Source organism: Netta rufina, assembly GCF_964035555.1.
Source record: "Netta rufina genome assembly, chromosome: 4".
Classification (NCBI taxonomy): Eukaryota; Metazoa; Chordata; class Aves; order Anseriformes; family Anatidae; genus Netta; species Netta rufina.
Genome location: NC_140127.1, coordinates 9,354,127 through 9,369,647, shown reverse-complemented (window position 1 = coordinate 9,369,647; position 15,521 = coordinate 9,354,127). Strand labels below are relative to the sequence as shown.

The 15,521-nt window shown below is 40.7% G+C and overlaps 1 protein-coding gene across 2 annotated transcripts in view; it reads right to left on the bottom strand.

The window, feature by feature from the left end:
- UNC5C (unc-5 netrin receptor C) overlaps positions 1-15,521 on the bottom strand; it is a gene marked incomplete at both ends in the record, with an annotated part of 242,452 nt that overhangs the window by 50,248 nt on the left and 176,683 nt on the right. For both annotated transcript variants that reach the window (XM_084285952.1, XM_084285953.1), the window contains 2 exons: positions 3,401-3,504; positions 15,164-15,307. In XM_084285952.1, the coding sequence (XP_084142078.1) occupies positions 3,401-3,504; positions 15,164-15,307 (248 nt within the window). The remainder of the gene's footprint in view (positions 1-3,400; positions 3,505-15,163; positions 15,308-15,521) is intronic.

Sequence of the window (15,521 nt, the reverse complement as noted above, 5' to 3'; positions counted from 1 at the left end):
TGCAGCAAATCACACATTTCAATGCAGAAGTTCGTCTAGCAGCTTATGGCATATTAACCAATCTTACATCTCATTGATGCTTTGATCTATATCCTATCTCAGTGACCTAATTTGCTGTGACTTGGTGTCTCTGACTGTATTTTACCACGTGCAATATGATGCTGGCATCTTTCAAAGAACAAATTAAATGAGATAGGGGATTAATTGCTAATAATTCTGTCACTCCTGTTGGAGCACTGCAGAATGGGATTCTTCCTGGCTTCATCAGGGCTGGAGACCACAGAGAAGCTGATCTGATTTTCCTAGTGACCAAGCAAACCCTCTGCTTTGTCCCAAGTCAACAAGCAGGATGTACTTTGATTTGACCTCAGGACGTGAGGCTGGTGTAGTTTAACACGTACCCTTCTATTCTTCTTCTATTTGGATCTTGAAGTTTCTTTTCTGTGGCCATGATCTGAGCCTACACTAATGCTCATCATGTCCTAGTGCATCTGAGGGACTGATAAGTGCTGCTTTAAAAGCTTTGCCTGCCCAGCTCGATATTTGTCCTTCTTGCCCTCTCGAGCAGCTGAATGCTGCTATGTGCTTCAGCCTTTCAATAACAAGAACTGCTCCAGCATTGATCCATAAGAGCTCGACACAGTTAACTGCAATTAAATATACTGGCAATTATAGGACTAAATTTCCTCGCTACCAAAAGGAGAAAAGAATTTATCCCTAAGTGTGGTTGTTCCCACCACTTGGAAACACCAGGAGAAATAAATAAATAAATTCAATTGATTAATAAGAATTAAATAATAATAATAAGAAGAAAAACAACAACGAAGCAAACAAACAAACAAACAAAAAAAACAAGTGGAAGACTTCAGGACTCTGGACTCCAACACGATGTCACATTGAATGTGTATTTTGTACAGTTTCAGTGTAATCTTTTCTTCCCTCTTTGTTGCTAAAGCCAGTGACCGCTGCAGAAGCCAGTAAGTCAAAAAAAAAAAAAACAAAAAAAAACCACCAAAACACAACAGAGCGCACAGAGTGGGAAGAGTCTGAGATACATGGTCACTAAAGCATTCGGAAATACTGCTGATAGCTGCAGCATTTATGATACCCTACTCTACCTGGAACCAAACCAGACTTTCTCCAATGTGCAAAAAAGCCTCATCCTGCTGCCTGCCTTCTCCCAAGTCCCTTCTTACTTAGTTACCTGTGCCACTATATCAGAAACTTCTCTGAACAAATAAATGAAGTCTTAAACAAAGAACTCAGTCATCTCTAAATTAAAATAATCATGTAATCCTTCAACCCACCAAGTTACCTTTCATCTTGCCATTTTTTTAAATTTATCTTACCAGCTTCACCAAGTGGCTGCAATGAAGTGTCACATTAAGGTATTCATATTCATTAGTGTTCAGGTCTTTGTTCTTTTAATAGTGTTGGAAAGAATCTACAAAGAGGCTGTATTAGGCGGCTGTCCAATCTGGGTGTTTGATCTCCTCCCGACTTCAAAAGTCAGAAGAGAAAAAAAATACAACATTGAGAATGGCTCTTTTGAATGTCAGATGGGGAGTATATGATTTCGGAGCCTGCCAAGTGTTAATTGGTGTCTGCCCTGACCACGGTACAAATAAGATTCAGAGCCTGTTAATGTAGAGTCATGAATCTCTGCTATTGACAAAGTAAGCCAGGATACTTGGAGGCAGGAAAAAGTGCAATTATTATGAAAGCAGCTCACAGGGGATCTTTTCAGAGATCACTTCCTTGGGAGATGTTGTACTAGGAAGCAGACATGGCTAGTGCGGCACATTTTTTTTGCCTTTACAGCTGCTTGGTGGAAGGAGGACAGATATAATTTGACTTAAGAATAACAATTACAAGTACTAATGGTTCGTGCAGAATTTTTTATAACAGCAGAGAGAGCTCTCCTTCCACATAGCATGCTAAATCATGCTCTTTGGGTTCTGGCCACCTGACCAGGCATTATAGACCTTTCCATGGGAATACCTGTGCTCACTGCCAACACTTCAGAGGTGCTTGTAACACCACACTCAAAAAAACTACCTGTCATGACCAGTCTCAGTTTCTAGCAAAGGTAAACATCTGCACCTCCAGAATAGCCTATCCCATTTCAAATACTCATCAAGGCACAATGGAAAATTGATTTGATGTAAAGGAGCATCTGAAAGGAAAAAATAATGCTGATAAGTTCTTGGGGAAAGCCAACTGATTAATATTGAGGTTGTCAGCAGGCTGGCTCAGCAGACCTAAATGCTCTTTACAGTTTTGGGAATCTTAAAGGCAAAAGAAAACAGCCTAAGGAAAAAGGAAAGAGGAGAAATCTTCTATGCTAATTATTCCCTCTAATGTTTGTGGACACTTTTCTGCAGTTCCAACTAAACCTGAACTTGGGGAGGTAACACTTAAAGTTTTGTCTCCTGAGAAATCAGTCATCAGCACTGAGTGACAACCAGTTTGCTACTTAGCCACGACAGCCTAACTTAGCGTAATGCAAATTGGCAACAGTTCCTTCTCTGCGCGGCAGAGGAAGGCCGAGGAGAATTCAGATAGGGGAATTACCATCATTAACAATCAATTTTTCTCTTAACAGCAGAAGCAGATTTAGGATTTCAGTGCTCCCCTGGGACTCAGAAACCCCTCTCCTGTGAGCAATGAGCCGAAGCCATTTTCGGCTGGAGCCACCACTGCACTTAGGCAGAGCAATGTGCTGCTGCCCGGCAGCACATATTTTGGTGAAGAGTAGATTTGCTCCTGCCAGGTAGACGGAAGGCTCCCCATTCTCTATTACTTAAAAGCCAGTGAGAACTACAGATAAACCTAAGAAAATGGATTATTTTGCAGATGTATCCCCTACTTGCCCCCACCTTGTGTTGCCTTACCTGGGAACCCATACTGGACCATGATACATCCTCTTGCACCTAGCTGGCCAGCCGGTGCACACACAAGTATATGCACAAATATGTGAGGGAAATAAAATCTAGCAAACAAAGAATTAAAATGTCTTTATAACATGTTTGAAAGATGCCTCTTTCAATAACTGAAATGGCCTTTTCTTTAAAAGGCCAAGGAAAGATAATAGGATGGTATTAGTGTGCCCCACCAGCTATGTGTCCTTTGGACACCAGTTTTAACTATGATTTCTGACAGAGAACAAAAACCTGAAACCAAACCTCCTATAGCTCTGCCCAGCAAGACACCGTGATCGCTTCCAAAGCCATTAATCAGTTCCCGATCAATCCTGTCTACCAGCAGCAGGCAGTCAGCTCTCCGTTACCACCCATTCATCATGACATGCCCTCATTCCCTGCCCCATTAGCCACGGATCAGGCCTCAGTTAGGATACCCAAATGCCAGCTGCTTGGGGCAAAACACCACCGCTGCTCACCTCAGCTACTGGGATGCCTTCAGGGGGACGGCACTGGAGAAGGACCTCTTGCTCCAGGGACACTTCTTTCCCCAGGGGCTCCTGCTCAAAAGTCTTCCGGAGATCTGAGGAGGGAGAAAGAGGGGGAGAAGGAGACGAATTAATTGTGTTAATAGCTGGTGGTGCATATCACATTTGATTGCTGTACTGCCTCAGATGTGAGAGGTCTTACTAAACAGAGAAAATAGCATATGTCCTCCCTGGAAAGTGGAGCACTCAACACCGAGACATGTTTTCACTTCATTCAAGCATTAAATGGTCAGAGGTTTCATAGTGGATTTATTATTTATATTGTGGTAGTACACGTGAACCCAGCCAAGAACCAAGGCCTTGCTGTGAAAGGTCATGTTCAGACACAGAACAAAAGGAAAAAGAAATCCCATCTTCAGGTAATTTATGTTCGCTAAGCTATGCCAGTGAAACACTGAAGAAAGTTAAAGCAATTTATAACAACCTGTAAAACTAAAGCACAGAAGCTGAGTTTTTTTGTTACTTCTGTAACATATTTGCATCGGTGGTAAAATGGACTTGGGAATTTCCTCTTACCACTGGATCCACATTTCCACCATGGTCTGACACACTCTCCATTGTGCCAGGATGGAGAGGGAAAGGCGAGCATTCAGCCCCAGTAGCAGCTGGGGACACTTCCCTGCTGCCTGTCCCTGCTGCAGGTGGACACAGGGCCATGCTGGAATCCATATCAAAGAGCCAGTCTGGCTTTAGAAAATAAGCAAAAAAATCCACCATTTTAACCCCAGATGTTGATGTAGGGGGCTTTAACCTACACCATGGAAGACAGAACTGGAAATGTTATTGGATGACATGTCAAGCTCTGCCTGGTTGTGTCTGTTGGCATCCTTGACATGCTGGTGGTACTCTGGGCCAGGGAGGCTACATGTGAGAGGGATCACAGCAAAACAACTGGAGAGATTAGGTCTGTCCCTGACACCTGTACGTATCCTGGGCACATGTCATGCTGGGTTAAAGCAGTTTGCTTTAGATGAGCGATAACTCGGACTATATTACTGCTAGTTCCACAGGTATCTCCAGTGGAGAAGAATTCCCTCCACATCAGGTATATTTTAATACACATAATGTACACATACATACGTGCTATGGACAATTATAACAGATGCACTGCGCTCTAATATCACGAAGATAAGTGAGAAAGTGATTATGCAGCCAGTAATAGAAGAATATAAGCACAGCAATAAATAGCCCATTAATAATAGCATTCATGTGTTCGGATATGGAGGGATGAATACAGTAGAGCCAGATTAGACAGATAATAATCCGAGGCTTTTCCTTGACACATTGATTTACTGTCCTCCCTACCTTCCTGAAACATTAATAGAGCTCTGAAGTTTCCAGCAGCCTCACGTGTGCACAGCAATCACCTCACTCACAAAATGCTTGCCTCCAGAAAAAAAAACCACCAATTTTAATGCAAACAAAAGTAAACAGCATTAAGTCTAAAAATGTGTAATAACAATAAAAAAAAGGCAAAAAGCAAACAAAAAACCTAACACTTTACCCTCTTTATTCTCAGCAGCTGGAACTGCTCGGTCTGCATGGCCTGTTTTCCCTGGGAAGTGCAGCAGCACAGTTATGGGAGGCGAGAGGAATCCCATGGGATGCGGCTCCCCCAGCTCCCCTCCCACGCTGCAGAGCCTCGCTGGGCGTGAAGCACTTGAGCAGCGCCACTGCTTTGCAGTGGGTCAATGATCCACAAACTAAAAATACGCTAAGTAGGGGCCTTGACATAATAGACAGCAATGTTCTCAAAGGAGCCATTAGATACCGTTGAGTAAATGATACTCATTTGGAAAAGAAAAAAAAAAAAAGTACGTGATTGTGTATTTACAAGACTGGGAGCTTTTATCCCCTATTCTGTTGGCTCCCTCCCACGTTTACAGCCTTATGCAGCCAGAGCTACCCACCACCTTCCCCTGCAGCCCTGCCACCTACTAATAGCTACAGATGGCAGCTATGCAGGGCACTTCTTACCTAAGCAGGCATAAGGTTCACTGGTTGCAAAAGACAAGCAAGTTAATAAGGTGGGTTTTTAGATGATGAAGAAGTGGAGGGCCTGGACAAATAATTTCCTTACTTTCTGTAGCTATCATGAAAGTCCCCGCTGGGACAGAAATGAGTTTTGAAATCACTCCTTTTTCCTATGGCCCTTGCAGCGTGATTTCTTTAGATCAAGACTTCCTTCCAGTTCTTCAGTCTTCAGCTTCCTTTTCCATTTAACAGTTACAGTCATCACGGCAACTTCACACTATCAACCAGGAGTGGGTGAGCTTGCTAATGTACTGAGGGACTTTGGATCTTTTCCAAAGGGAGCCTTTTCAAACACATTTGTCACTTTTCGGAAGCGTCAGAGAAGTTACGATTGCTTGCAAGCAAGGGCAGAAGGGGTACATTTTCCCACAGAATGGTAAAAGACAAATAAAATACATCCCATAAAAAAAAAAAAAAAAAAAAAAAAAAAAAAGTTTTAACAATCTTCAGAAAATATGCCTTAAAATAAACAACACAACAATAAAATATTTGATCCATTTTGTGTCAGGACCTCTTTGTCTGTGAAGAGGCAGTGTGAATTATTAAAGCTTCAGGTCAGCAGCAGCCCTGTTAACATGATGGTGAGAGAGCCTTCTTCCCCATACCCCTCAACAGGGAGACACCTATTTAGTGCACCTGCACTTCCTTTCCATTATAATTTTAGTAATGAAGAATAATCCCTGATTGCATTAGCGATACTCCCGTTATACAGGCAGCATTGCTGCCACAGCTCATCACTTCTGAGTGGAGCAAGCCCTGGTGGGAAGCGATGCTGAAAGGTCCCCCTTGTTCTGCTTGTGGGCACCTTCACATCCTGCACCCAGCCACAGGTGAGGATATCACCGCCAGGCCCAGGGGACAGCCTGTACCACCATCAGGTTTCCCCCCCTGCCTCTAACTTCTCTTCAAGGCTTTCTTCATAAAAAGAAAAGAAGGAGAAGAATTAAAATTCTGGTCTGCCACCTTGAGCTAGACTATTTTCTTTACTAACATAGAATCTTAGTAAATTCAGAGAGGGCTCTTGTGGCATATACTGCAGCACATTTACAGCATACTTAAGATGAGACTTTCATCCGAGACTCCTGAAATACTTCTGTGCAAGCCTCTCTGTTAAGGACAGATGGCTGCATTCAGAGCTGCATTGAAATGAGAGAATTTCCACAAGCATAAAACTGAAATAGTGTAATGGGAAATCAAAATCTCAGTGTATGCCATATTGTTAACTTTATTCCTGAATTTCTATGCGTTTGGTGGGGAGAGGGGCATTAGAGCTTAATTTCGATGCATTGTTAAATTCCTTTTAAGTTTAATGCATATTTAGCTTACAAACAGCTCAGAAGTTGCATTTTCACCTGCTAAAGGTAATAGTTTCTATACGAACTCATAGCATGTCCTTAGTTCATTTTCTACCTGTCATCTTCTACAAAAGAGTAAAGAATAGCCTGTTTTTTTTTATTTTTTTTTAACCAAATGTATTTTACCTCCTTTCCATTGCTCTGTATTTTGCTGTGATGGGTGGGTGGGTAAAACTTTAAGGATATCTTTTATCATTTCTGAGAAACGTGATAAGAGGCAGGTCAGATGCCTTCAAGTCAGTGCTAATGCAAGGGTGACTAATGAATGAGAATGAAAAACGGACACTTGTCAGACAGGAATTAGATGTAAACCAGAAATGAACAGAACAATGCCGCATTACTGTCAGAGAAAGATGGATTTCTGCCCTTGGTAGACCTTAAAGACTCTTTATTCTGTGCTCCTTCTAGTAACTCCAACTTTCCTTCTATAAATATGTTTAAAAAAAATGAGCAAGCTTTAAGAATACAAAAAGAAAAGCCACGTTATTTTTTATCCAACTTTCCTGTTAGCTATGCCCATTGAGAAAAGAACATACATTTGATGTCTGTTGTCAGAAAAACAAGTTTTTAAGAATATGAAAAGACCTTCACAAGGAGAACATATATATGACAGTTTACTTCTTCCAGGCAGTACATATAGGCATCCATATAAAACCAAATGTACTATGTGCAAAAAATGCAGATAAAACACTTGAAAAGGGGGAACAAGGCTTGGCATCCTTTTAACTGTTATATCAATAGGTAGCCAAGCTCTCTAATCCAAGTCTAGTCTTTTAATTTTATCCAGACTAATAAGAAATGCCCAAACAGAAAAATAATTGTGGAAAAAGAGTGGGAAAACATCACTGATGTTCTGTGTAACGAAAGAGGATCTGTGCTCTTGTAAAAACATATGTCACTGCATTTATTTCCCAAACATAGATGATTGATTGGTGCTGAGTTAGAAAAACATGAATAGTATTGTAAAACTGGCCTGTTCCTCTGCCATCACTTTCTGTGGTGCTGGTGAAGTTAATAAACATTTTTTTTTTTTTTTTCCTAAAAAAAGAGCATTAGAGACTGAACTGCAGTCCAAATGTAAGAAAACAGGTGCTATCAGATATACTTCATCCTCTCTCTTCTGTTCACAGCTGAATTTACAACCTTTGTCATGCTCAATCACACTGGTGGGTAAATGATGGAAAGGTTATATATAAAAATTCTCTTTTCTTTCATTTTGTCCTTGTGTGGTTTCAGCTCTTTGTTGTTAATTAGATCAAACCAGACTTCCACTGAGACTGTTACAAGAGTGTCATCAGCCCAGGGGATCCCCCTGAAACCTCTGTCAGTTGTAAGTGGGGTGCCTCTCTCTGCAGAGTCCCCCGCTGTATCAGACGCATGCTGGGCATTGATCAAAGCTGACTTCCCCTCCTAGGGCACGCTTCTGTGCCTTGTTGCCTGTGGGATGAGATTGAAGCTAGACTGGGCTGTGCTTGTAACTGGCCCAAGCATCAATACGTGGAACTGGGGATGGGAGTCAACACCTCAAAACCCCATCTTTGTATTCAGTGCACAACTCTGTGCTGCTCCTTCCTTCTTTGGAGGGACTGCTCAAATCTGGCACATGTCACAGCACTGTAAGGCTGCCCCCGCCACCTTCTCAGACTGGAGAGGAGCAGTAAAGATGAAGAAGCTTCCCCCTTTCCAAGCGTGGTACCTCATGGCTTGAGCTGAGCTTGTTTCTAGTTCTTCAGCCCAGGGAGTGAGGCCTCTGGCTGTCATCTCATGTAGCCAAGAAGCCACATCAACTTTCATATCCCAGCTAATGGAGACAGAGGAGGATTACTCGGAAGAGCACAACATGATTTGGAGATGCAGGACACTACATCTGCTGACCTCAGATACTGAACAAGTTGATGAACACCCCTCACTTGCTGGGCTACCACCTGTAAGATGCTTTGCTTGATCCTATGACCTGCTGTCCTCTGTTATTCACTATATACTCACTGCCTGAGCAAATGGGAGATGCACACCTGCCAGACCCTCATTCTGCTGATGGCATCTTCAGCCAGCTGGGGATAACACTTACCCTTGGCAGCTGCTTGAAGCCTCACCCACTGCCTGCATGCCTGCTGAAAAATCATTTGTCCCATTCCTCCCCCTTCAGCTCTAAGCTAGTTCAGCCAGGTGCTGGTAAGACAAAACAGCCTTTTACAACACAGCTTCCACGTGGGCTACGTCTATAATGAAGTACCCACTCAACACGTTCAATATGGGTACAACTGTAAAAAATTCAAGCAAGCCCACTTCATAAAGAATTCACTGAGCAGATGGGTTCCTAGGCACGCATCGATCACACCCTTCTCCTCCTCTTATATTTTTACTTGATAGCTAGATATTTCTTGTTTTGTTTTGTAAGCTTAACCTGAGAACTAACTTATAAACTTAACTTTACTGTTCATTACTTTATTTGGTTATTGCAGATGGGATCTAAATTCATTGTTTTTCAAGAAAATCTAAATGTGAAGTTCAAATGACACCTCAACTGGATCTAGATGACAGATGAACTAAATGCTCTGAAGATAGACATTAGAAACACCAAGTGCACATTACAATTTACAGGTAGAGTTGAATCTATAACACACTGAAACAGTAAAACAGGAAACAATATATATAAACATGGAATTTGTTGCTGTTGCTCTTCTAATATGCTACTTTGACTCACACAGATGGCTCATCATGACCAAAATGTACACAAACTTTTGTTAACTTCTCGATTGCATCCATGTTTCATCATCACTCACTAAACAGACTCCATTGAAAGATGATCATTTCTTGGGCACATTAGCATAGGATATTCTCAAGACTCCTGCAAGGGGATTTAAATCCATATACATTTAGTAAAGGGGTTCTTTCGGTTTTTAAACAATGCTAACAATGAAGAGAATGTCCATCTTAATTTATAAAACCTTAAGTCGTAAAAAAAAACACCTTAAAGCATAAAACCTTAAGCTGTAAATACAAACCACAATGTGGTTTGTATTTACGGCATTTTTATTGCTTATTTATGTGTATTTATTACTGCTGCAATTGCATCCTTAAGTTTGAGAATTGGTCACGCCTGTTAATTTGGGAAGCAGTAGACAAACAGGCCTGTGAAGGGGGAAAGCAGAGTTACTGTACTAAGTATGTTAAATGTTCAGTTAACTCCCGTGCTGCCCTTTCTGTGATCTGACATTGTTTCTGTTGTTTCTTCAGCAGTCTCAGCTCCAGACCACGCAATGCAGTTATCCCCTCATTAACTACACGAAGCAGATATTGATTAGGAGTAACTGAAATGGTGCACAGAGAAGAAATTAAGGTCCTCTCTCTTATCAAAATGCACAAAGCATTCTCTCGTTGTTGTTTTTAATAGGGCACATCCTGGACATGCCTTCCTATTAAAACTTTCAAGTGTTATCCTTCCCAGATCTCCCTCTTTATCCTGCTGTGCACCAAATTTATATCTATTGCAATATGCATTGGTGGCTACAAAATGCATGTTTTGGTGTAGCCAACAAAAGCCTTTGGTGGCTACAGGAGCACATGCTCATAATGTTGCCTTAGTGTGAAGGCAGGGGGAAGAAAGGCACTGCAGCCACAATACTAAAAGGGGAGAAAATTGACAGTCAGTAATGAATCTGTGATTTTTATTTTATTTTTTTATTTTATTTTATTTTATTTATTTTATTTTTTATATCTGTTTCTTTCTATGACTGCATACCCCTTGTAAGCGGAGATAAACCATCAGGTAAACTAGTCTACTTTTCTGTACCACATTTATCCTATCAGTATACAGCATCTGACATGCATGTATTAGCTACATTCCTTTGAAAAAGTGTCTGGGGAAAAAAAGGCTTCTAGATAAGTAGACAGAAAACTAGTATGAAATTATACAAAAGATTAACTACTGCAGTTCTTTACTACATCAGGGGTTTTTAAAATGATATTTCACTTTAAGTGAAAATTAAGTTTCCTCCTTCCTTCCTTCCTTCCTTCCTTCCTTCCTTCCTTCCTTCCTTCCTTCCTTCCTTCCTTCCTTCCTTCCTTCCTTCCTTCCTTCCTTCCTTCCTTCCTTCCTTCCTTCCTTCCTTCCTTCCTTCCTTCCTTTTTCAAACTTTGATTTTAGGATAATGACTAAGAGAAAAGAAGAGACTCTCCAGATTCATTACACCAAAAAAAGATCATTCAACAGAAGTTACAGAAAAAGCTGTTATTTTCTTACTTGTTTTCAACAAATCCAAAACCTGACAGCAGATTTAGGGCTTATATTCTCACTGTATTTTCTCAAGGACAGCCTTGGTTAACGTCATGAAATCAGTAAGGCTACACCAACACAAAACTGGAGCAAATGAAAAGTGAGGCTGCTTTGTGCACATGGGCTCAAAGCAATTTGTCTTAGCCACCCTGTTATTATCTGATCTAAAAATTAGGTCAAATCCTGAGGCTATTGTTTAGTCTTTATCAGATGTATTTTCTAGTGGGTTTAACTCTGCTCTTGCTCACACACGCTCAGGCATCATTCATCCTTAAAACAGGAACTGTGCCCTGTTAGGTTTTACCTGTTAAATGACATCAGCCTTGTTACATAAAATTCACATTAAAACTTTATATTGGGCTTGATTTTTTTTTTTTTAGCCAAAGAGAAAGCTACCCAAACTTCATCCTTCCTCTGTCCATTTGTTTAAATTGAGTAGAAGAACTGTATCAAAACCTATTAGTGACTCCAATGCACCTGATTATATGTGCTTAGAATAAAGAAGAAACGTATGAACAAGTAGAAAATGCATTTTAGCACTTTCATAGGCCAGTATCTCAGACAACAATCTTATATTTTTCCAGCTCCACCAAGATGTACATAAGGAGTCCCCGCTTTTGTTGGTTAGGGAGCTATCACGAATGGCAGAGTGAAAATTAATCCCAGCGAATCTGCTAATTCAAGAGGACAAAATGCTCAGCTCCACTCTCAAGGGGAGACCAGCGCCTCAGGAAGATGAATTCCATGGCATATGAAAGAAGCTGAAAATAATGATGTTTCTATCACCTGTCTTGCTGCTCCTTTTCAGATACAGCCTGCCCAGAAGGGAGCATACAGGAGGGCCAGGAGTGCAGTGGTGAGATGCCATTAAATGCCCCAAACACTTTGGGGAGCCAGGTTGTTGGCTTGAATCAGCCTCTTCTTATTTGTATGGCTAGCATGTGCAGCCTTTGAAATGCAGCAGAATCTTCACTCCATATTTATAGATTACTCCCTTCCTGAATAACCGAGGCTCTTTACTTGGCTAGAGCGATGTTGCAATTGATTTTCATAGAGAACTTTCATTGACTAGGTTGTTATGTACTTTCTGACACATGCCTGACCCTGCATTAAACAAATACAAGCCACTTTTCCAGGATGCACATTTTTCACACTTTCAAATTACTTTTCAGTTAATTCTATTACACGCTCAGTGAACAGAGATGTTGAATGCTATTATTTTTTGTTTGTTTTAATGGAGTGCTGCTCCAGTCCTTGAGACGACACAGCAATTCCTAAATAAGACCAGTGGTCATAAGGGAGAAAAGACAGAAAGAGGAGATGGAGAAGGAAGAGAGAGAAAGGGAAAGGAAGAAGAAAAGATTTTTTTTCTTAATGTGATAGGAATGGCTAGTTACGCTACAGTTGTACATGCTGAGGTGAAATCACTATGTTCAGGTATTAAAGTACACAATAAAATAAACAATAAAATAAATAATAAATAAATAACATTAAATTAAATAATAAATTAAATAGAGCACTTTACATGCTCCATTCACTCCTTACCTTTGCCAAAGGTATCAGTGCTTGCTTTTTATATGAATTAAAAGTGAAGACTGCATTGGGGACATAAGCATGCAACTACAGATGCAGGCAGAGCTGGAGAGCTGGACTCTTCTGTCTCTCCTAAATCTTGGACCAGATTCATAAATACTGCATGAACCCTGCCTTACTTCCCTGTCTCATGGAATACTGAGTAACTGTTGGCAGACTTTTCAGCTGTGCTTGAAGTTCAGGTAGGGAACAACAATTATATTGACAGGCCATGTTCAGTCCTTTGGAATCAAGGCTGTGAGTATTGATAAATACCAGTATACCTGAGCCCACAGTTTAAAATAGTGATCTTGCAGACAAAATGACATCACACAAGGGAGGTATATATCCCTGATCCTATGTCTGTGTTCCTAAAAGAATAGTCTTAAGTTACCTGATAAATTTATAGAAATCTGTGAAATCAGAAATAGGTAGTTTTGCAGAGAAGGTGCCTCTGCAGCTGTTCAAAAGCCTGTAGATTGACAGCCTGACACTTCAACTCCAAATCCCAAGGAGTGAAAGTGACTTGCCTAGTCAAAGCTGACCAAGAATCCCAAACTCAGGAACAAAAGAAAAAATCTCCACTAAAATACAAAGCTGTTTTTGCTGCATTTGAGTGACAAGCACATAACACTCCCTGGAATTTCTTTAATTAGACTGTTCTAAAAGAAACCCCAGGACACTGCAAAAATCACTAAACTGATTGTTCACCTATCTCCACATTTTGGTAAGAAAAAGAAGCAAATTCTATATTATGAGCATCTTCAATAGACATTTGCACACCTGGGAAGAAATGTCAATTGATATAAAATAGCTTCCATGTGCACAATAATTATGTGCTATATAAAAAAACAAAGTGCATAGATATGGAAGTTACTTAGCCATCAAGTGAAATACACTTTGACTTGTAAACTGCATTAATTCAATGGTCATCTGTCATAGGCTAACTGGCAGGACATGAAAATCGACTTAATGAGTTAACACAGGGCTCATAATCTAAAAAAACCTTTTCCAACATTGCTAAGCCTCCCTGAAGTGCTGACTGCTTGGAAGGAAAACAAAAAAAAAAAAAAAAAAAGGAATTGCTCTTTTGTTTCATTACAGAAAAAGAAAATGCCCAAAGTCTTGAAAGGTTCCCTGGCATGGGAAAACACTATGCACATATGTAATGGCATTTCTAATTTTGCTGGATGAACATGTACAATACTTTTAATTTCCTTTAACCTTGGAGAAATTCCTCTCTGAGGCTAGTCCTGTACTCAAAGGTACAGGTCTTTTATTTCCACTCAGTTACTTGGAGTACACATTTAAAAATGTGTATTTAAATTTAACCTTCTTGATGTGTGTCTGGATATTTACACGGAGGTAACTACTCTTGGACGATTTTCACAAGAACAAAAGGAGAATAAAGTTCTAAATGGAGACCTTTAAACAAGAGTCATCCTATAGTCCTCCCTCTAATGTGTCTGTGAAATGCTTTATTCAGCTGGAAGACTTCTCTGTTTTCATTACAAATTCTTAGAACCAGTGCAGGAAATGTAAGTGTACTGCAAACCCAGCTTCTAATGACCTTTTGTTATAAAATGTGTTTTTGCTGAGGTGAAAATGGATGAAGAGATACAATTCCAGATGAAATATTTTGTTCACATTTTACAAAACAGGATTTCATCATGTGAAAGAGAAACAGGAGTCCCCAGCGTGACTACTCTATTACAAAGAAAAGCACCCCTTTGAAAATTAATGAACATTAAATATTTGTACAGTCAAATGAAGATCTGTTTTCAGTGAACTGGCTGCCCTGTGTTCTTGGAGTCTAAGCGGGGAGTGGCTCATAATAAATATGGAGGTTAGTAACCATGAATAACAATAATGAAATATTAGGTCTGAGATGACTGCTTGCAATCTTACCAACCTGGTTATGTGATATGCTAAATACATATTTTTTTCTTTGTTGAGCAACAGCAACATTATTATGTGATGGCAGAGATACGAAAGAACAGTAGACACCTTATTTCAGAGCTTGTTTTGACAATATTCCTGTCCATTTGCTTCAGCCACTTCTCTTGAGACAGGTAATTGCTGTTCATAGGAAATGCAGGTTGCTGCTTTCCCCATACACAAAGGAGAAAAATGAGATTTCAGAAAAGCAGAACCATGGAATGGTCTGGGTTGGAAGGGAACCTTAGAGATCATCTGCTCCAACCCCCCTGCCATGGGCAGGGACACTTCCCACTAGATCAGGTTGCTGAAAGCCTCATCCAGCCTGGCTTTGAAGACTTCCTCGCTCCTAAGAGCAGGCTAACTGATTTTTTTATGCATGCTTACAAAGGTCTGAATGTTAGTACACATCGAAAACTGCAGAAAATGCAAAGCCCGATAGGTGGGAACCAAAATCTCTCTCCCAAATGGTGGAGGCTCCACTTTCCCTCACCCACACCCCACCGTCTCGACACTCACAGGCGATGCGGACGTAGGCTTTCCGGCTCTTCGTGGTGCCAGCAGAGCTCCAGGCGACGCACTGGCACCAGTAGTCTTCTGGCCCGAAGAGCTCCTCCACTTGCTGGCGGGAAATCTCGATGCTTACTTCTCGGACAATCAGACCTGCAGAGACACAAGGACTGCCAGTCAGTGTCACGTTCAGAGGAAGGAAGGAGCAGAAGTCTGTCTGCTTGCAAAGTTGTGGGACCTTGTGATGCTCTATCAATCTCTCAGCAATATTGTCATAAGAATATGAAGGAAGAGAAGCAACAGTTTGTCTGCATAATATGGGAAGTGGGTGAGTGAATAACAATCACTGTGATTTGACTTTTATCAT